Raw genomic sequence first — 21859 nt, forward strand, 5'->3', positions numbered from 1 at the left:
TCAACTGCAGCTAAAGACTGAGCTGAGACCAAACAAGTTATCTGGAACTGTGCATTTCTGTGGTTGCAGCAATGAAAGACAACCCTTTTATTACTTGAAAGCACATTCTCCTTATGGTGCTTAAGCAAGATATAAATATACTTGGGAAATATTTAATTTCCCCAAGTGCTTTAAGTAGTGAATAACTAGGGTTATTGATTTATGTTTCATATGATTAATTACCTTTTAAAATGATAGATTAGATTATGTGTCTACACATGTACTTTCATACAGTCAAATGCATGCATGAAATATGAGCCTGCCTCTCATTTACACTAAAGCCCCTGTACACTGCTCTGTATTACATTTACACCCACTTTAGGATACCATTATGCTGCTGCCAGTGTAAAGGGGCCTTAGTGTAGCTGAGAATCTGGCCCATTTTGTTCATATAATGTACACGTACATACAGAGTTAAACCTACACTAAGAATCACCTCCAATAAGCAACTCTAAATGAGCACTTTAAAACGTCCCTTATGTTTCTCCTCAAGTTTTGTTTGACCCTTAGTTAACCAACTGCCTTTTCTAGGCAATACATTTTGCAGGTCTTTTGCTCTTGGATGGTGCTAGTTTGAATCTGTTTGTTTGATCACAACTTTTATCTGAATCCTAAATCATATATGTTTGTCTATGCAACACAGACATTTATACACACACAAAGTGATCATTCACAATCTGTTTTTTTCCACATTAGCTATGCAATTATTTTGGAGAAAATGTATCCTAGTTAATAATGACAGTCAAGCATATTTTGCATGTAACCTTGGGTATCTCTGAAATACACCATCACTTTCAGTAAATCTTAAATTCATTTGCTAATTGTGTTTTGTTTTACTTGTGTGTCTTCAGATGACCTTTATTAACAGACGATGGCATAAAATTATGAACAGGATTTCTTGGGAATACATTTCAAGCAGCATGTTCTATTTTATAAAACATGTAGAGAGTAGCAAGCATTTCAGAAATTGAGTAGATCAGACAATAAGGGTTTATAGAGAATTTCTGCTAGAGATCAGCAATTTAAGGGCTTCCTCCTGCTCTGTTTGAAGTCAATTGAAACATTGCAACTGACATCAATGGAGCAAGATGAGCTCTCAAATCAGTCTCAAGTGGATAGTGACCAAAAATTGTTACCCAAAGCTATTCCCTGAATGTCATTGCAACTTCCACTAATAATACAGCTCCATTAAGATTAAATCTGTCCATTGCACTAAAAAATGTACTCTTTAAATTCTGCATTACTTTCAATAATTTTCAATAATTCAATAATTAAATAATAATAATTCAATAATTCAATAATTATTCAATAATTTGAAGTTAAGGACGAAAAATATGCTGTGTACACCCATTATACTGAGGTCTTCAAAAGATCTTGTGTAACACACAGTGCATGATGCACTGCACAATTAATGCTGTAATTTAGAATTTCCTTCCTTACATTAGAGCTAGAAGTTACATTCATATAACATTGTTTTGTGCTTTAATATTCACGATAATGGAGACTATAAATTATGGGAAATATAACAAATCCTCTATTCAGTTAACTCCTATTGTCTATAATGAGAGTTTGTTTATAACAGGGCCTGTGGGATCATGTCCCAAACGGTCAAATGTAAGAACCCTGAAACTGTTTCTTAATGTTATCTTTATATATATACCAGTTGTTTTCAGTAGCTACATCATTCTTGGTAAATACAACATAGTTTCATAGTTTATTATATAATGTTATGTTGTATGGTAACATGCGTATGCAATGTTGGACTGTGCTTTAATAGCTAAACCAACTCCAGAATTAACTTGGAAACTAATTCTTCTTCTTTTTCCGCTTAGATGGACAAAACCGATTTTGAAGAAGGGTTACAGACAACGTCTGGAACTGTCAGACATATATCAAATCCCTTCTGCAGATTCTGCGGATAATCTTTCTGAAAAATTGGAAAGGTATGACAAAGTATGTATTTTGTTAGCATTATATCATTATCCAGGAGGCAGCAACTTGGTCTGGAAGAGTGAGAAAGCAACAGTGGAGGTATCCGCTTAGTTCACTTAATTAATCTATTGAAACTTGATACCACAAACACTGGAACAATAGAGTTTTCAGATGCCTTTAAGCTGTTATCAGATTTCAGACAGTAAATGGAATATGGCTTGGTTTTTTGAAGCCATGGAGTAGCTTTGAAAAAATGGGGCACTTTCTGTCAGTCATCAGGCTTACAACCTCAGTGTTCAACACCCTTACCCTTTTCCTCCCCACCGTATCCAATTCATCACCAAATCTGATTGTTTTTTGTTCTACACCATCTAAAAATATGCCATCCTTTCCTTTATGTCTCCAGGACTAAAATGCTGGTTTTTTCCTTAGTTCTCTTAGGCAGCCTCCTCTGCCCTGGCCTTCCTGATTACCACTTTGCCTTCCTTTACTCGCTACCACAGCTGAAAATCCACTGACTTCCTATATCATGTTCATTCATCTCATTCTTGCAGGGCCTTTCCATTACTCCACCCCAGCCTGTATTTCTGCTCTCATTTCTTCACTCTGATGGTGCCTCTCTCCTCATTGCTCTCTTTGTGTTCTTCTCCCTTCCTCATTTTTGTGCTCCCTTTCATGCTTTATCCTACCCCTGAAAATCCCTCCTCATTTCTAGCATAACAGGCAACCACCCTCTCTTTGTTAGAAATGTACTCTTCATGCCAAGCCTACCAGTGCTGACACACCGAGGTGGCTAATGCTATAGGCCTTCAATCCATAGAATCCCTATTGAGTCAAATGGGAGTTTTGTGCAGTGAGTGAAATTCATCCACATATAGAGGCCAGCGCAAAGCCTCATTCAAAATAAGGATTAAGCGGCTCTTAAGTAGTATATCAGCCTGGTGCTGGTCCCGGAATCAGTTGCACCGATAGGGTGTTGGCAGCGATGGGTCCTAAAGGAGAAGCTAAGTTAGGGCTTTAAGGCCCAGTTCCTCTAAGGGTAGGCTCCTAACTTCCATTGATCTGGGACTAAATTTACTAGCTCTTGCACATACTATTTTTTTAAGCTCCATGGTATCTTTCCCTGTCATCCAGGACAGATTGGATCTGCATTGTTAAATCTGTCCATTTAGCTTAAAAATAACGAAGTGCTGAGCATCTGCCTGCTGAAAATCAGATCTCCTTTAAGGTGTCTTGAGTTGGGCACCCAAATCACTAGTCACTATCCTCTGCCATTTGGTACAGCACTGAGCACCCTGGTGATGCTTAATAAATATTGACACAAGGTACAATTTCTACAGAAAGTGTCCTGTTCCTTAATCTTTCCATTTGAATAAACTTTATCTTTATTTCTTTAATTTGCCAAAAATTAAAAGTATTAATTTACAAAGTTATCAAATAGGTAATTTATGTAAGTCATAAACTGTCTCTTTGCTTCTGATGGAAGATATACTGTACAGTAGGAAGTTACAGTCGAAAAGTTTCTTCAGTGGTGACAAAAACTAATGCAGTCCATTTTTTAAAAGTCACATTTTAGAATAGCTTCTCTTTGTTTTCTTCTTGCTGGGGACTGGAGGAGCTCCAAAACTTTTATTTGCCTATTATTTTTGTATTGGTTTTAAGAAGTACAGCAGGTTTCTTTAAAACATACAATGTGACCTTTTCATGAATTAACTCCCTGCCAGGTGATGTATGGCTGGGTATATAAATCTGTCAAATATGTGGGTGAACTAAATTTGAACTTTTATTGAGCTATTAAGTCAATGAGGGTCAGATCTTTGGGGTCTCTGCAAGGCTTTGTTTCATTAGGCCCTTTAGCTAAATCTCCTTGGATATACTTGAGTGAATTGAACTATGTTAGAGCTGTAGACTCACATATTTGCTCACACAACTTAATGGTTTTGTTTTTCGGTTCCTTTTCAGAGAATGGGACAGGGAGTTGGCAACTTCAAAGAAAAAACCCAAACTTATTAACGCTCTTCGACGGTGCTTTTTCTGGAAATTCATGTTCTATGGAATATTATTGTATTTAGGGGTAAGATTTGTTCTTGTTTTTAGTAAATTCTGAATGTTGGTAGCAATCCTGGTGATTGCTAAATTACTGATGAATGATACTGAGAACTATATTTTCTTCTCTGTGACATTGCGTGTAAAGATTACAAGAGCATAGATGCTACAAATACTGAGGAGGCAGAGTATACAGAGCCAGTGGAATTTCACAATTGGCTCTTGGTGCCTTGAACCCCAAAAATGTGTCATCAGGACTCTAGTTTTAGCATCTGAGAAGTTCTTATACCACAGCTTCCAACCATGGTACAATCATGCAGACTCACAAATTCCATATGTTTGAAAACCCTACCTCTGGGGTTTCCAAACTTAACCTTCTGAAAATTGTTGTCCACCAACATTCAAGTTAGATGCTTATGTTATGTCCTAATTTTCCATAACTTAATAGTTTAAGCAAGATATTCAAAGTGCTGTGTGATGTGTGTGGTATCAGGTGCATTAACAACTGATAGAATAATTGTCCAAAGTGATCTAAAGTACTCAGGCATATTTTCAAGGGCAAATCTATGGGTCAGATTCTGATTTTAGTAATTCTGACGCAAAATCGACACGACTCCATTATAATCAATGGGTTAAATCTACTGGTCCAGCTGAGCTGTACTTTGCATAAGGCCTGAAATGGGGCAAAAGTGGCTTTAAATTACCTTTATGTTTCCTGTTCCACTCTGAAGCCACTCTGATCCCAGCTTAAAATAGAGCAGCCAGCTGCTCAAAGTCCAGCTGCTCAAAGACCCAAGGGGTCATTCTGGTCATGTCTCCATTCCTATTGGGCCATGGGTTGAAAGGGAAGAGAAGCATGGGAGCCTCACTGTGCTTCTGAGCTACCCAAAGGTTCCTCTGTGCTAGGAGAATCTGCAGGTAGCTGGACCTGCTGGCAAGTAGCTAAAGCAGGGCCCAACATCTGGTCCTTTGGTGTTTATTCCAGATTTTACTGGTGTTATTGAAATCACAATCTGGCCCTGAATTTCCAGAAGTTTAGTAACTGCATAATGACGTCTTAAAATAAATGAAAAATCCTGAAAAACTAATGCTTAGGCCATGAACTTTATGTACATTTTCAAACATTGACATGATTCTAGTCATCACTTGCCCTAGTTTTACATTGGTGTAGTTCCATTTCTATGGACTTCCACAGGATTCCTCCTGTTTACACTGCTACATGTAAGAGGGGAATCAAGTCCATAAAGTAGTAAAGTTCTTTAATGTCCTTTGGAATTAAGTACAGTAAAATATTCTTTATATGTAATAATTTATTGCATGCTACTAGTGATCTGCACGAGCATCTCCCATTTACATCAAATGGAATTTAATTCATATCAGCAGCATTTTATTTTAATTTCACTTTAGACTACAGATTTTTAACAACAGATTGTTCAAAACTGATTGTTAGTTTCTATGATGTATTGTGGCTAAGTTGAAGGTAATATGATCAAACAAATGCAACAGGTTTATTGCTGAAGTTGCAATAGTCTCATTACTCTGTTGAAAGAAAAAAAGAGTAACATTCTTCTTTCTATTACACTGGTGTAAATGTGGAGTGACTCTATTGGCATCATTGGAGTTTCTTTGTAATTCTGATGGTGAATCAGAGAGCAATATTTGACCCAAAGATGGGTATAATGGTGAGATGTCATAGATAATGACTTCTGAATACAGGAATGTGGCAGTGATACAAGCCCTTTACGTGATGTGCTATTTCCTTCTTAATTCTTGGAATGACAAGTCTGAATCATAGAAGATTAGGGCTGGCAGGGACCTCAGGAGGTCATCTAGTCCAACCCCCTGCTCAAAGCAGGACCAACCCCAATTAAATCATCCCAGCCAGGGCTTTGTCAAGCCGCATCTTAAAAATCTCTAAGGATGGAGATTCCATCACCTGCTTCAGTAACCCATTCCAGTCCTTCACCACCCTCCTAGAGAAAAAGTTTATCCAACCTAGACCTCCTCCACTGTAACTTGAGACCATTGCTCCTAGTTCTGCCATCTACTACCACTGAAAACAGCCTAGTTCCATCCTCCCCCTTTCAGTTAGTTAAAGGCTGCTATCAAATCCCTCCTCATTCTTCTCTTCTGCAGGCTAAACAAGCCTAGTTCCCTCAGCCTCTCCTGATAAGTCATGTGCTCCAGCCCCCTAATCGTTTTTGTTGCCCTCCGCTGGACTCTTTCCAATTTGTCCACATCCTTTCTGTAGTAGGGGCCCCAAAACTGGACACAGTACTCCAAATGAAGCCTCACCAATGCTGAATAAAAGGGGATAATCAATTCCTTCGATCTGCTGGCAATGCTCCTACTAATGCAGCCCAGTATGCCATTAGCCTTCTTGACAATAAGGACACATTGTTGACTCATATCCAGCTTCTTGTCCATGGTAACCCTCAGGTCCTTTTCTGCCAAACTACTGCCTAGCCAGTCGGTCCCCAGTCTGTAGCGGTGCATGGGATTCTTCCGTCCTAAGTGCAGGACTCTGCACTTGTCCTTGATGAACCTCATCATATTTCTTTTGGCCAGATCCTATAATCATTATAGGTCATTCTGTATCCTATCCCTGCTCCCCAGTGTATCTACCACTGCCACCAGCTTAGTATCATCTGCAAACTTGCTGAGGGTGCAATCTACCCCATCCACCAGATTGAAGATGTTGACCAAAACCAGCCACGGCACCGACCCCTGGGGCACTCCGCTTGTTACTGACTGCCAATTAGACATCGAGCCATTGATCACTACCCATTGAGCCCAATGATCTAGTCAACTTTCTATCTACCTCATAGTCCATTCATCCAACCCATACTTCAACTTGCTGATAAGAATACTGTGGGAAACTGTATCAAAAGTTTTGCTAAAGTCAAGGTATATCATGGCCACTGCTTTCCCCACATCCACAGAGTTAGTCATCTCATCATAGAAGGCAATCAGGTTGGTCAGACATGACTTGCCCTTGGTGAATCCATGGTTACTATTCCTGATCATCTTCCTCTCTTCCAAGTGCCTCAAAATGCATTCCTTGAGGACCTGCTCCATGACTAAGGTGAAGCTGACCGGTCTGTAGTTCCCCGGATCCTCCTTCTTCCCTTTTTTGAAGATGGACCCTATATTTGCATCCGACAAAGAGGGTTTCTGCCCCTGAAAGCTAATGCCCAAATAAATTTGTTAGTCTTTAAGGGCCACAGGTCTTTCACTATTTTGCTAAAAACAGACTAACACGGCTACCCCTCTGGAACTCATACTTCAGAAAGAAAGTTGTGCTGATGAAATGGAAGTGAAAAAGAGGAGAAACAAAAATAAGGGAGCCATAGTACCATAAGTTAATCATTTTTAAAAATGTGATGTTCAATGCCACTGAACTAAAAGAAGCAGAAGTGTGCGCGTGCGTGCACATACACAGGCCTGGTGTCATTCAGCAGGACAACTCATCTATGGGCTGATGTTGCTGACATTGCTCTTGGATTCAGTCCTTATCACAGTTTATTACTACTTTATCTCTAGATTTGATTGTTTTACTCTGCTCCACTTGGGGCTATTGAGAAGATTCAGTTAGTACAGATTGTGGCTGCTTATCTACTTGGAGAGTATACTGTATCTGTGCATTGGCCTCCACTTCACTCTGGTTGCTATTCAAGGGTGTGTGTGTGTGTGTGTGGTGGGGGGAGAGATATTCCCACAGAAAATTAATCAATCATCTTTGAGACTAGGTTGTTCAAAAACATTTCCTCTGTGTATAATCACTAAAAATCAAGGAAATCACCAACCAAGGCAAGCTTAACATCCACAAACCTCATTTCACATTTCCCACCCCAAAATCATAATACGCAAATGCACTCATGACATTTTATCAGCTTCTCAAGAGATATTGCCTGGGCTACTTCTATCCCTCCACTCCCTTAGAGGAGAAGAGGGAACTGATTTGGGGCTATGCAAAAATGAGGGGAGCAAGCCAGGTTCAAAAGAACATAAGAATAGCCGGACTGGGTCAGACCAATGGTCCATCTAGTCCATTATCTTGTTTTCCAACAGTGGCCAGTGCCAAATGAACAGAGCAGGGCAATTATCCAGTGCCAGCATCTGGCAGTCAGAGGCTTAGGAGACACCCAGAACATGGGATTGCATTCCTGACCATCTTGGCTAATGCCATTGATGGACCTATCCTCCATTAACTTATCTAATTCTTTTTTGAACCCAGTTATAGTCTTGGCCTTCACAACATCCCGTCAACAAGTTCCACAGCTTGATTATGCATTGTGTGAAGTACTTTCTTTCTTTCTTTTTTTTTTTAAACCTGCTGCCTACTAATTTCATCAGGAGACCCCCTAGTTCTTGTGTTATGTGAAGGGGTAAATAACATTTCCTTATTCACTTTTTCCACACCATTCATAATTTTATAGCCATCTATCATATTCCCCTTTATCATCTTTTTTCCAAGTTGAACAGTTCTAGTCTTTTTAATCTTTCCTCAGGTGGAAGTTGTTCTATACCTCTAATCATTTTTGTTGCCCTTCTCTGCACCTTTTCCAATCCTAATATAATTTTTTGAGATGGGGCAACAAGAACTGCACAGAGAATTCAAGATGTGGGTGTACCATGCATTTATATAGTGGCATTATGATATTTATTAGTTTATTATCTATCCCCTTCCTAATGATTCCTAACATTCTGTTAGCTTTTCAGGCAGCAAGGAAGAGTTCCTTGGTGTGGGAATGAAGATGGGGTGAGGAGTAATGGGCTGCCTTTAAATCCTGAATCTTTGAGAGGTTTTGGGTGGGTATTTATGGGAGCTAGTAAACCTTAATCTATCCCTCTTTGTGACATCATAATTCATCAATAGGGAAACAATTTTTGTCTCACTAGCATTGGACTGTAATATCATTGAATGGCAGGAGGAAGAATAGCTCTGACGACTGATTAGGAAAGAAAAAAGTTTTGTTTATACAAAATATCTTGTAATCAGCAATGATGGAAAAAGGAAATACAGAAAAACTGACCTTTTGGGCCCTCTGTAACATGTATACAGTTCAAGGTTGCTAGCGTGTAAGTCTGGCTCAGACTTACAAAAGCAAGAGAATTCACACCTACAACCAAACATTCAGTCAAAGTTTCTGGTTCTAACTTGTTTGGTATAAAGAAATGAACAACAAGAAAATAGCATAAACTGACACTGTTTGCTCCAGCATACTAGAGCTATGTATTCTGCACAACACTGTGATTAAAAAGTTAACGTGGTACAAAACCAGTGTAGAACATATTAAATGGATTAGAAACTAGCTATCTGATAGAGGCAAAAAACATACTTTTAAAGTGATTGCTGAAAAATGAACACTGACAATTGGAGCATTGGGGTAGGGCCAGATTTTGAGCATCTATTCAAAGTCTCATGAACACAATTTCCACTGGATTCTGAATGAAGACTTCAGGCTTTGTTTTAAAACAAAAATAAACCTGTAAAATTGTGTTGTATAGTATTGTGAAACTCTCCCAATCCAGGCTATTATAGTTGCATTCTCACTGTAAATATACAAAATTAGACAATGTCTCATATTTAATTCTTCTTCTAAATGACAGACCAAGTATAGTGCAGTCTCCACTGACATTAAGCTTCAGGAAAACAAATCTGATTAAACTAGTTATGTGTGTATTATTAGATATTTGGTGGAGGAGTGGCAGGGGGAGTCTCAGACTTCAGAACTGGAAAGAGCAGGTGCCTGCATTTGTGTGTGGGGTGGTGGGACTGTGTTTATGTAAAAGTTAATTTCCCCATGGAAATGTCTTCAATGGAAACAAAATTTGGAAGTAGATATCGACAGGACAGCACTAGGCTTTCAGAGCTAGCTTGCAGCTTGATCATACATATTCTCCACATTCTCGTTTGCTTAAGAAATCACTGTGTGAAATATAGCACATGGGAGGCAAATTCTGTGTCTCATGACAAGTACAAAACAAAGAGAAAGCTCTTGGTTTTCATGGGAAGCACTAAGAGGAAAACCCTATGTCAAAGCTGTTCATTTTCTTTTTTCATTCAAATCGGTGGGAGCTTTGCCTGAAGGCAGTGGTGCACGTGGGTGCATGCCTTCACGTCTCAAGTCTTGTTCACCACTAGAACTCTTATTCAGTCCCATACCCTTTTGTGGCCTTTCCCTGAATGTGGGTTTTAATCCTGCTTCCCTTTTGAATTTTTGCTATTTGTATTGCTCAAGTTGCAACCAGTACCACAGCTCTGCTTTCACTAGATCTAGTAATCTCTCTCTCTCTCCCTCACTTCATGCACTGTAGGTAATGATGTTATTGAAAGGTGGACACTTGCATTATGGCCTCCTAGGGTGCTATAATTCACTTTCATAAATTGTTGTGTTAGGTGTATTCAACTGTTTCTGGTTTGTTCAGTGTATCTGCTTCCCTGCTGCGCTAAACATGAAGTTTAATGCAAATTCCCTAAACATCCATATTCCTCCATTATTAGACTTCTTTTTAAAGAAGAAAAGAAATCACATCTTTTGCAAGCAATTTTACTAGGCAGTTAACCCCATAGTTGTGAGATATTTGCAATACTTCTGTACAATACTCTCTTTCAAACACACTTGAAACTGTGTATTGGTTAGTGTCCATTCAGGCAAATTAACTGTAACACAAATGCAGAAACAGTTTTAACTTCCCCGCTTCTTGATCTCAAAGTACTAGTTTGTGTTTTTAACCTATAAAGCACTTTGGTGCAATATAAATCAACTTAGCTAAACCTGGGTAATTGTTACTGCTGTCATTTACAGTATAATGCTCTAAATTTAGATAGCAGAATGAATATCTCTGAAATTCTCCTGTTGTGTCATTTTAGAACTGGTCACTTGCGTGTGCAGAGTATGTCACTGCTGAACTACTCTATGGACACATATGAAAATGGGGTTGGGTGCTACTCAAGAAGGTTGAGGTGTTTAATGCCTATTTTGCTTCAATCTTCACTGAAAAAGTTAATGGTTACCAGATAATCAACACAATTAACATTAACAACTAGGGGAAGGAACATAAGGCAAAATATGGAAAGAAAAGTCTAAAGAATATTTAGGTAAATTGGAAGTATTCAAGTCAGCAAGGCCTCATGAAATTCATCCTGGTGTACTTAAGGAACTAGTTGAAGCAATCTTGGAATCATTAGTAGTTATCTTTGAGAACTCATGAAACACAGGTGAGATCCCTGAGGAATGGAGACCAGCAAACATTATACTGATCTTTAAAAAGATGAACAAAGATGACCTAGGAAATTATATAGCAGTCAGATTAACTTCAACACCTGGAAAGATATGGAAACAAGTAAGCACCTAAAAGATAATAGGATTTTAAGGAATAGCCAGCATGGATTTGTAAAGAACCTAATTTCCTTCTTTGACTGGGTTACTGGCCTAATGTATAGAAGGGAAGCAATAGACATGCTATATCTTGATTTTAGTAAAGCTTTTGACACGGTCCCACACAACCTTCTCATAAACAAACGGGAAATGTGGTCTAGATTAAATTACTATGAGGTGGGTGCACAACTTGTTGAAAGACTGTACTTAAAGAGTAGTTATCAAGTTTCTGTCAAACTGGGGGGGAGTAGCTAGTCAGTGTCCAAGGGTTAGTTCTGGATTCAGTGCTATTCAATATTTTCATTAATGACTTGGATAATGGAGTGGAGAGTATGCTTATAAAATTTGCAGATGACACCAAGCAGGGAGGGGTTGCAAGCAGTTTGGAGGACATGATTAGAATTCAAAATGACCATGAAAAATTGGAGAATTGGTCTGAATTCAACACAAAGTACTTCATTTAGGATGGAAAAAAGCAAATGCTCAACTTCAAAATGGGGAATAACTGGCTCAGCAATAGTACTGCTGAAAAGGATCACAAATTGAATGAGTCAACAATGTGATGCAGTTGCAAAAAAGGCTAATATTCCGGGGTGTATTAGCCAGAGTGTTGTATGTAAGTCACAGGAGGTAATTGTCCTGTTTTATTCGACACTGGTGAGGCCTCAGCCATGTCTGATTCTGGATGCTTTAGGACAGGGGTTCTCAAACTTTTTCTTTTAGGACCCCTCTCTGAAAATATTTCAGGCTGTAACAACCCCCCAAAAAAAACCTCCCCGCCCATAATAACCTCGAGACCCCTTGAGGGGTTCCAACCCCCAGTTTGAGAACCCCCTGCATCTGTGGACAAATTGGAAAGAAAGAGCAAGAAAACTTATTAAAGGTTTAGAAAACCTGATTTATGAGGAAAGGTTAAAAAAAACAAGGCATGTTTATTCTTGAAAAAAGAAGACTGAGGTGGGACCTAATAACAGTCCTCAAATATTTTAAGGGTGGTTATAAAGAGGATTGTGATAATTTATTTTTCATGTCCACTGAAGATAGGACAAGAAAGAGTTGGCTTAATCTGCAGCAAAAGAGATTTAGGTCAAATATTAGGAAAATGTTCCTAACTATAGGGGCAGTTAAGTTCTGGAATAGCCTTCCAAGGAAGGCTGTAGAATGCCCATCATTAGAGGGTTTTAGGAACAGTTTAGACAAACACCGGTCAGAGATGGTCTAGGTTTACATGGTTCTGCCTTAACTTTAAGGAGGCTGGACTTGATGAAATATCCAAGTCACCTCCAACACTACATTTCTATGATTAATGTTTGCAAAATTTGGAGTGACTCAGCAGGTGAAATATTATTTTAAATAGTCCCATTGAAAAACAGAGCTCCCACACAGGTTCACATATCTCATACCAAGGTAGGCAGGAAATGCTAGTTAGTTTAAAGTTATATTAATGTTTATGTTAGCTGTTCATGTGTCAGAATGACAGGACAGAACAATATGAAAAATACCCAGATTTATCTTTCTGTACGTGTATTAAATATCAGTCTCTTACATACATGATATCTCTTGGAAAACAATATAAATTACTACACCCACATGAGATAGCAAATAATGTGGCACGTTGCCAGTCATTGTTCTTTGTATGTTCCTGTAAATCATCTTGCTTCAATTAGCTGAAAACATATTTGATATCTCTATATACACAACAAACATGGTAGCAGAGTATGGTATTCCCACTGATGCATAAATATAATAAATTGTAAATACCAGAGTGCATGCTGCTTAAGACAGATGTATAAAACTTATTTTGGAATCTCAGAGAATGTGAAACGAAGCACTGCCCATGCCCTTGAAAGGTGATTGTTTTTCATTTTTGTGAGCTGTATGAAGTTGTGATTTGCAGCTCATAGATACAGATGGCATTAACACAGCTGCCTAAGGTTGTGTTTGTGTTTTGGTAAACACTTCTCCTTCTGCCTACTAAGAACACTATAGTCTTTGTCAAATCAGGACCTAAGTTTACAGTATTTGTGTTGACACAGAATTATATTTAATCCAACAAAGGTAGGCCATAATACAGGTGGTCTATTCAGCATATAAGCTTTCATTCCTTGTGTTCAGTCAACTAACTTTTCTATTCTGATGAGATTGTAGCACATGCTGTAGGAGCCGTTGGTAATGGTAAATTACAAAAGTAACTTAAAGCATGAAGAGAGGAAAAGAAAAATCAAAGGGGAAAGTCCTGACATATTTATCACTGAAAACCCTGAATTAAAACTGAGTTCCAGTAGCTCACGTCTTCCTGCATGATGACTCTCCCTGGCACCCACTACCTAGGGGGACACCCTGTAGGAACATTTTACAGTGCATCATACATCTGGACTAAGAGTTTTGCAACTGTCTATTATTCGTTTAGTATCTGACACTTTCACTCTCTTTGTTCGGAGAGAACCAGAAACATGATGGGAAGAGGAAAGCAGACACACTCATGTGCACAGAGTTCTTAGCACTAACAATGAAACAAACAACTGAGCTATTCATATCTTACAACCCTTCTGTGGTTTACACAGAATGTAAAGGAGAAAGTTATACCAAGGAACTCTGGTGATCTTTGCATCTGTATTTTGAGTGGGGTGAGAGAGAGAGTGTGTGGAAAGGAAGAAGTTGTAATGATCAAAAACAAGAAACTGAGATGGGGCTGGACAGAGGAAATGGGAAAACAGACCTATTTTGATGGCACAGGATTTAGTGACAGCAGCAATGGGGGATAAAGAGAGATAAGGGCAAAAGTGATTTCAGGCCCGAGATAAATACTGTGATCTATGAATGTCTACATAGGTCATACCAGAATATTTGTATTCCATGCTCTTTCATTATTTCCTATCCTTTCCCTTATGTTTCATCCTATTTCTGAATCAAGCACTGTATGGTTACTGTATCTTTTTTATTTACATTGTGAAGAGAGCAAGCATCCTTGCTTATGATATAGTAGAAGAGAATGGTTAATGCAACTTGAAATTAAAAAAGTTGTCTATTCTGGAAAAAAAAAATTAACTAAAACTATTTTCTCTTGTCTTCTCCTGCAGGAAGTCACCAAAGCTGTGCAACCTCTTTTACTTGGAAGAATAATAGCCTCCTATGATCCTACCAACTCCCATGAGCGATCTATAGCTTACTACCTAGGCATAGGCTTGTGTCTTCTCTTCATAGTGAGGACCTTGCTTCTGCACCCTTCTATATTTGGCCTTCATCATATAGGAATGCAAATGAGAATAGCCATGTTTAGTTTAATTTATAAAAAGGTAGCTTTTTCACTTTCACTTGACTGAATAAGAAGGCAAAATCAATGTATTTAGTGTATGCTACTGGCACAAGAACATTTTCAGAAGAGGATTAGTTGAGGGGAAGATTTAGGCAACAAACTATAGGAGGGATAGAGTTTGAATAATAAAATGAACATAAAGCACAAGGAAAAACTACCCTACTGCACTTTAGTCTTAGGCATTATGTTTCCAGGGTCCCCAAACATACTCTCATACTTGACCTCCTAGCCAAAGTGAACCACTAATGCAGATTAGTTTGCTGAAGAACAAAATCTTCAACACGGTAGTTTTTGCTTTGTGAAGCTGCTCAATAAATCTCCTGAACAATGGAAATCTTGCTTTTCAACAAAGTAGCTGCTATTCTGTTGAAAATCTTCTCTGATGCAATACAAAAGCTCCTGGACTAGTAAAATCCATTCCCCACGTGTCAAGTGTAAATCAATCATCAATTTTGGAATCCAGGCACAGTAAGGGGGGCATATGTCAAAAGGTTATGTTATATTCCCCCCTAAACTATTCAAAAAGCTTTCTGCATACTTGTCAAAGAGCAGAAGTAACCAAGATAAATCTTGTTCTCCATTAGCTAACTGATGCACATAAAGATGTAATTATGTATTGAACAGCAGTAATAATTGGGTTTGGTTTTTGTTGTTGTTAAAGCAATTATATAACCCCAGACCAATTCCCACATTCTTACTATATACATCTTTTTGACCTTTTACAGTTTGTTGGTTTTTTACGTTAACAGGGGCTGAAAAATCATAAGACTGAGAATATGAACTTTAAAATACTGATTGTTAACTGATTATAACTTAGAAACCCATTAATAGATTTATAGGAAAATCAGATTTAGTGCTGAAAATTTGGGACAGGTAGGGTGTTGATTTTATATAAAAACAGAGGTTGAAATCCCACTTTAAGTGCAAAACAGAACCCCGCTTTAACTATGGAGTTGCTACTCCTCCTCATTGCAAATTTCACCATGTCTGTCAGGAAATTCTTGTGAAGATGTGCACTGTGAGGGATTTGGGACCATACCCAGAAACATTCAGCTTGTATGTGTAATTCACTCTTGCCTTACATGTAGATATATGCGACAAAGTAAAAGCTAGGTGGAAAAAAGTCAATATTTGCTAAGTAATCTAATGAATACATTGAAGTTTATTGGCATAACAATATGGATTTAATAAGTCTTTTTCTTTGTAACAAAGATAACAAATGAAACATTTGAATTGCTGTTTCATTGGTGGTTAATTACTAGTATTTGTATTTCTATTTATGCTGTTTTATTTGAGTAAGTTACAAGGCATTTCACCTACTGTTGTTTTTCATTCTGCAGACCTTAAAACTGTCAAGCAGAGTCCTAGATAAAATAAGCACTGGACAACTCATTAGTCTACTTTCCAACAATCTGAACAAATTTGATGAGGTATGTCACTGCTCATTTAAGCTCCTATATTTGTTCTATCACAGAAACAAAAGTGAGCGTCTGCAAAACGTCAAACAGTTCTATAAGCATTAGCATCACCATGGTTGCAGTCAAGCAATGGCAATAAACAGCCAGCTCTGGTGAGCTGTGCTCATCTTAAGAAAATCCCAACCTGCATTTCCACCTATGTTATGTGTGGGTATGTAGTCAGAAAGAGGCTGATTCAGACTTCCATCACATCTTCCCCCATCTCCTGCACCCAAGACAGTGGGGGGTAGCAGCACAAACCTGGAACGCCAAGAGTGCCAGCAGTAGCATGTGTATTGTACAGTACTGTATGTTGCTCAGTTGATGGAAGGGATTAGAAACTCCATGAATTTCAAGTCACAGAGTGTCTGTTTGGTCATCCTGTTGGGAGGATGGGCATGCCACTTCCACCTGCAGCTGGGATAAGGCTGGGATGTAAGAAGAGTAGAACTACTCATGTGATACTCAGCAGGCAATCGGCTGTTGTGGTTATGGGTGCAAGTCTAAACCCTTCATTACATAAAAACTATCTTGCACATCCTTCTCCAAACCCTTTGGCAGCATGGCTCCCTCAGGACCTATGTTGTCATAGGAATTCTAGTGTGGTACTGACTTGTACCTCCATCTTACATCTTGTATGGCAAATAGCTATCAGTTTCTAGGGCCAGGATGCTGCAGGCAGCAGCCATCTTCCCCTCAAATGCACTCTTTCTGCTCCCACCCCATGCCCTGCTCCCAAAACCACTAAGCTGCCAGCCCACAGAGGGAAATTCTATACTGCTTTTGCATCTCCCTCACTTCTGCTCTGCATGTACCAGCCATTATTGCCTAACACTTGTATGGTTTTTGTTCTCTCAAGGGGTGCATCAGCTGTGGTGTTATTTGGCCCACAGGACTGCAGGAGTTGGCCCTAAATCCATCCCAGGAAAAACAGATGAGGGAGATGACTGTATAGGTTGTTTTGAATTAGTTGCATATACAGCTTTAATCACTCTTTCACCAAAGTAACAGTTACCTTCCATAATTTAAATAATTCTTCAGAGGTTCTTTCATACATCTCTTCTCATCTGGTAGTGATTGAAAACCTGGAGGGGAGGGGGTAAAAGGATCAATTAAATCAATGGCAAAACTTCCTCAGACCTGTATGGGGCCTAGATTTCACTTTGTGTATATATATATAGCTTTGAGGAGAATTGTGTACTGAACTTTGTCCCTGGAAAAAATAAAGCTCGTGTGGAATGTATATATGCATTGCTATGTCCTCAGTGTAATTAACACCCACATTGCTATGGGCTCAGAACCACAAAATCTCCTCTATAAACTTGTTTTTCTACTGGAAATTCTTTCCCTATTCTTTGTGCAAATTGTTCAGAGTATCACCTCAATAGTTCCTCTCTCTCTTTCATGTTGTTTGAGTATTTTTGCTGTGGATTTTTTGCAGGGGCTGGCACTGGTTCATTTTGTATGGATTGCACCTTTACAAGTGGTGTTGGTGATGGGACTGCTGTGGGAGATGTTACAGGCCTCAGCATTTTGTGGACTTGGCTTTCTGATAATCGTGGTTCTTTTCCAAGCCTGGTTAGGACGAAGGATGATGAAGTACAGGTGACAAAATTTAAAAAATGTTCTAAACGGTTTTATGTTTTCACAAGGCATATTGGCTTATGAGATTTAGGGTCCTCACTTTAAAAGGTTACTCCATTAGAGGGTCTGTTATTCTGAGGACAGGATTACAAATGAGATGTCTGAAGTAAAGAAAACACAATTGAAACACTTAGAGAAAAGTAGAAAAAATGTAATTGGGCTAATAATGATGTGTTTCTTGAATAAACAAATACATGAATAATTAATTGGCAGCCTTAGAATTAGTTTGTAAAGATTATTTGAAATATGGGGAATATTCCTGACTGAAATCAATGGGTCTCCATGGTGAGTAAATAAGCACAAAATTTGGCCCGGTGTGTTTCTAAATCTTGGTATTTATATAAGGTTTTGGGTTGTTTGCTTTGCAACCATGTTTATAGCCATTGCCTTTGCAAAGCAACTTCTCAACTTTTTTTTTGCCTCTTCATAAAATAAATAAAACTGAAAGAAAAATGGAGAAAGTTAAAGGGGAATAATGGGAGGGAAAAAGAGGAGATTAAAAAGCAAATCGGAGCTTGGGAAAGTGGGGACACGCACCAGGCAAGAACAAAGAAAACAAGATACAAAAATGACTTCAGTAAAGCTCACTGAGCCAAATTCACCCCCAAAGTCAATGGAAATTACTCTTGAAGACAGTGGAGTTCATCCAGGGCTGAATTTAGTTCCTTTTTCTTAATGAACAATGTTTAAAAATAGAATCGAATTCTAAAGGTAAACATATACTACTGTGAATATACCCACGGCCAAACCCTACTTACCTTGCATTGGCATTCCCACTGATCTGTCACAAATGAGTAAAATGAGCCCAATTTGCCCCATAAAACAGCTGATAAGGCATGACTCTGCACTCCTTGTGAACACCTCATGCCTCTTAATCAGAATTTGGAGGGTGTGAAGAATGCAGGTTCAGGGTCTTGTTCATTAATGTTGAGTGTGTAAACATTAAAAATTAAGTGTTTAAAGTGTGGAAAGTAGTGAGAAATTTTATAAGATATTAAGACTCACTGTCAGTTATTTTAGTTTTCTTCATAATACATTAATTATTAGTCTTTTAATGCCCAATATTATTATTTACTGTTATTTAATGTCTTATTTTACAGAGACAGGAGGGCAGGAAAGATCAATGAGAGACTTGTGATCACCTCAGAAATAATTGAGAATATACAATCAGTTAAAGCTTACTGTTGGGAAGATGCAATGGAAAAAATGATTGAAAGTCTTCGAAAGTAAGTGTACTGATTTGTCATTCTCATTTCTAGAAGGCTAAAAAAAGAATTAAAATTCTCAGATGCCTATGCATAGCATCTGTGGTTACATTAATTAGTAAACAAGACCCATCAGTATTCATCCTTCATAAACTGTCCATCAGCTGTGGATGGGAGGAACATTCCCTCACTGTGGTTTTGTTTTTTCCTAGTTTTATCAAGTGCACTATGGGAGTTTTGTGGTTTTGTTTTTTGCTTTCTCCAAAGCATTTGGTACAAGCAACTGTTAATGACAGCGCATGAAAGGAGATAGTCTATTGGTCTGTTATTTCCATCTTATTATATAAAACCACTAGCCCCCTCAGATGGTGTTTTATATATTCTAAAAAGGATGCAGACAAAAACTCCCTTTCCGGGCTTGGAAACACCTGTTTTTCTTCATCTCTAAAACTTTGATGGTTATGGAAAAATAATCAGAAGACCTGATTATTTAGCCCTTTGTAACACTGACCTTTCAACAATGTTACCATTACCAGGTACAGGTAAAGATATTCCTAGCATCTGTATTTGTCTCTGGCTAACATATTCCTCACCCTACAAAAAATGTTCTGAAGCAAAAGCAACCATATGAATCCTCTGCAGCCATTTTGCACAAACTTTATTAAAGACATCTTCAAATCTTGTAATATGAGGTTGTTGGGCTCATGTCATGCTTAAGTGTTAGAAGTATGCCTATTTACATGGCCATACCGAACTTGTAAATGTGATAGCATGGGGAGGTCTTTGTGTAACTGCCCATTTTAACCACTAGAGGTGAAAGCATAAATCACTGCAGCCTGAGCCACAGAGCCAGGTTCCCTACAGGAGAGCTGTAACATATTCACAGCTTCTACAGATAAGACATAGTGGGGAGGAAGGGATATGACACAAGCTGGCCAGTGGGTTACACTTGCATCAAACCTATCCAAGTAGTGTATCTATTCCCACGGAAAGAGTAGGAATTAAACTCCAGATGTGTAATTGGGAAAATAAGGTAAAAGAAAAGAAGAAATGTAAGGACCCTATTTCATGTCAATAAAAGGAATGAAATAATAATATTACTCAAACATGTCCTTATTGTTCAGCTGCTTTATGTTGTGCCTTTTAAAAGGCAACCCATAGAAAGTGCAGTGTTTGTTCCCTTCAGTGCAGGGAAGTCCTTGAAAATCACAATAATCTATTTTGATTCAATATGAGCGGAGAAGGCTGAGTTTGGATCCATATCTGAATCAGGGTTGGCTGAGGTTCAGGTTCCATGAATCAAGGCTAGGTCTTAGATCTCAGAGCCAAAAACTCACGAGTTGTTCTTGCGAAGTTTGGGCCAAACCTTATGAGTAAGTATTAAAGAAATTAATAGAGACTTATATCCCTACAACTGAATGTTGCTCAAGTTTGTAGAAAGGATATTTTGTATTATATTCCACAGGTTCATTGACCCCTATTCAATTTCTAAAGAGCCCTGTTGGTTTAATACTCCTTATTAAGTTACGTAAGACTTTTCTTTAAGGGAAAATGGCAGAAATCTCATGAGATCATTTTATCTCACATACAGTTTCTTCCCTTTTTGGCCATCCCACAGGGCAGCAGGTGGGGCCTTGATCCTTCTCATTTACACACCAACCAGCAATACTAGCTACCCTGAAAGCAATCTAAGCACAGGCACACTCCTCTGGAATGGTCTGGCTCTGCACTGCCACCAACACAGGCTTGCCTTAAAGGCACAAATGAGTGCCTATTAATGATAAATCCCCTCAACAACAGGCATCTGAACAACACCTCTACATATCTCTTCCAGAAATGCCAGAGAAGAGGCACGGCCCTCTGTAACATGTCAAGATATCCAGACAGCTTAAAAAAATATCTGTGCTCTGGCAGAGCACCAGAGGAAATGAATTCCAAACATTCAGGTGCCCTCACAAAAAAGCCCTCAGAAACCTTTAGAGCAGTCCCCTCTCATTTAAAGCCAGGCAGTTTGAGCCTATTTTAACAGGATATGAAAACAAAAGTAGTCTCCCAGGCAAGCTTGTTCCAAACCATTTAGAATTTTTAAAGGTTAGTGAGCTTCTAGAGACACAGAATTCCTCTTACTAAACTTTATGGGAGCTCCAGTGATGAGAAACATCTCTGATGATGTATATTCACTGAATGATTAAACTCAGACATCTAAGGTTGAAATACTGGGATAAAGGGTGTTGGTGCACTAAATCTCAGCCTATTACCATCATTTTATGGCACTTCTATCAGAAAGCTTCTTGCAGTTTAGCACAAGAAGATAAGAAACTTTGTTCTCCAACATGGTTCACAGTGTTTTTTTTCTACATACCTGCAAAGCAGTGATTTTTGTGCTATACACTCCCTTCCCCCATTTCACCCCCAAATTCAGGTTTGCATGTTTTTCCTAAGGATTTAGTTTCCTGCTTTTTCACTTTCATCCCTTGTGCTTCTCTCCCCACTTTTTCTTCCTTTTTCTCCTCTATTCTTTGACTCTTTGTATTGTGTTCTTTGTATTGTTACTGTACTTGACAAACTTATGTTTGCTAAAAACCTTTGTAAAGGCAGTTCTCTAAAGCAGCATGTCAACTGAGCTAAATTTTCCATTTTTTATGGATTTCATGACTAAGGAAGATGTACAAAACCTAACCTATCTAGAAGAGAGTAACCTCAGCTCTCTGTTGCTGCTAAATCCACATGAAGATAATGGGCCCAATCCCAGCCCTCAATAAGAATTTTATCTCAGTAAGAACCAAGTGCCAAATCCCACTCTCCTGGAAGACTGGGAAAGTCCCTGGTTTTCCT

General features: G+C 38.5%; 1 protein-coding gene across 1 annotated transcript in view; it reads left to right on the forward strand.

Annotated features, from left to right (window-relative positions):
* The window catches only part of CFTR (CF transmembrane conductance regulator), a 126993-nt gene that overhangs the window by 12142 nt on the left and 92992 nt on the right, over nucleotides 1–21859 (forward strand). Inside the window, exons 2-7 of the mRNA XM_067564253.1 lie at nucleotides 1872–1982; nucleotides 3934–4045; nucleotides 14483–14698; nucleotides 16059–16148; nucleotides 17617–17780; nucleotides 18920–19045. Of these exons, the coding sequence (XP_067420354.1) occupies nucleotides 1872–1982; nucleotides 3934–4045; nucleotides 14483–14698; nucleotides 16059–16148; nucleotides 17617–17780; nucleotides 18920–19045 (819 nt within the window). The remainder of the gene's footprint in view (nucleotides 1–1871; nucleotides 1983–3933; nucleotides 4046–14482; nucleotides 14699–16058; nucleotides 16149–17616; nucleotides 17781–18919; nucleotides 19046–21859) is intronic.

The sequence above is a fragment of the Emydura macquarii genome, unplaced genomic scaffold (assembly GCF_026122565.2).
Source record: "Emydura macquarii macquarii isolate MOO-44397 ecotype Brisbane River unplaced genomic scaffold, CSIRO-AGI_Emac_v2 contig_2636, whole genome shotgun sequence".
Classification (NCBI taxonomy): domain Eukaryota; kingdom Metazoa; phylum Chordata; order Testudines; family Chelidae; genus Emydura; species Emydura macquarii.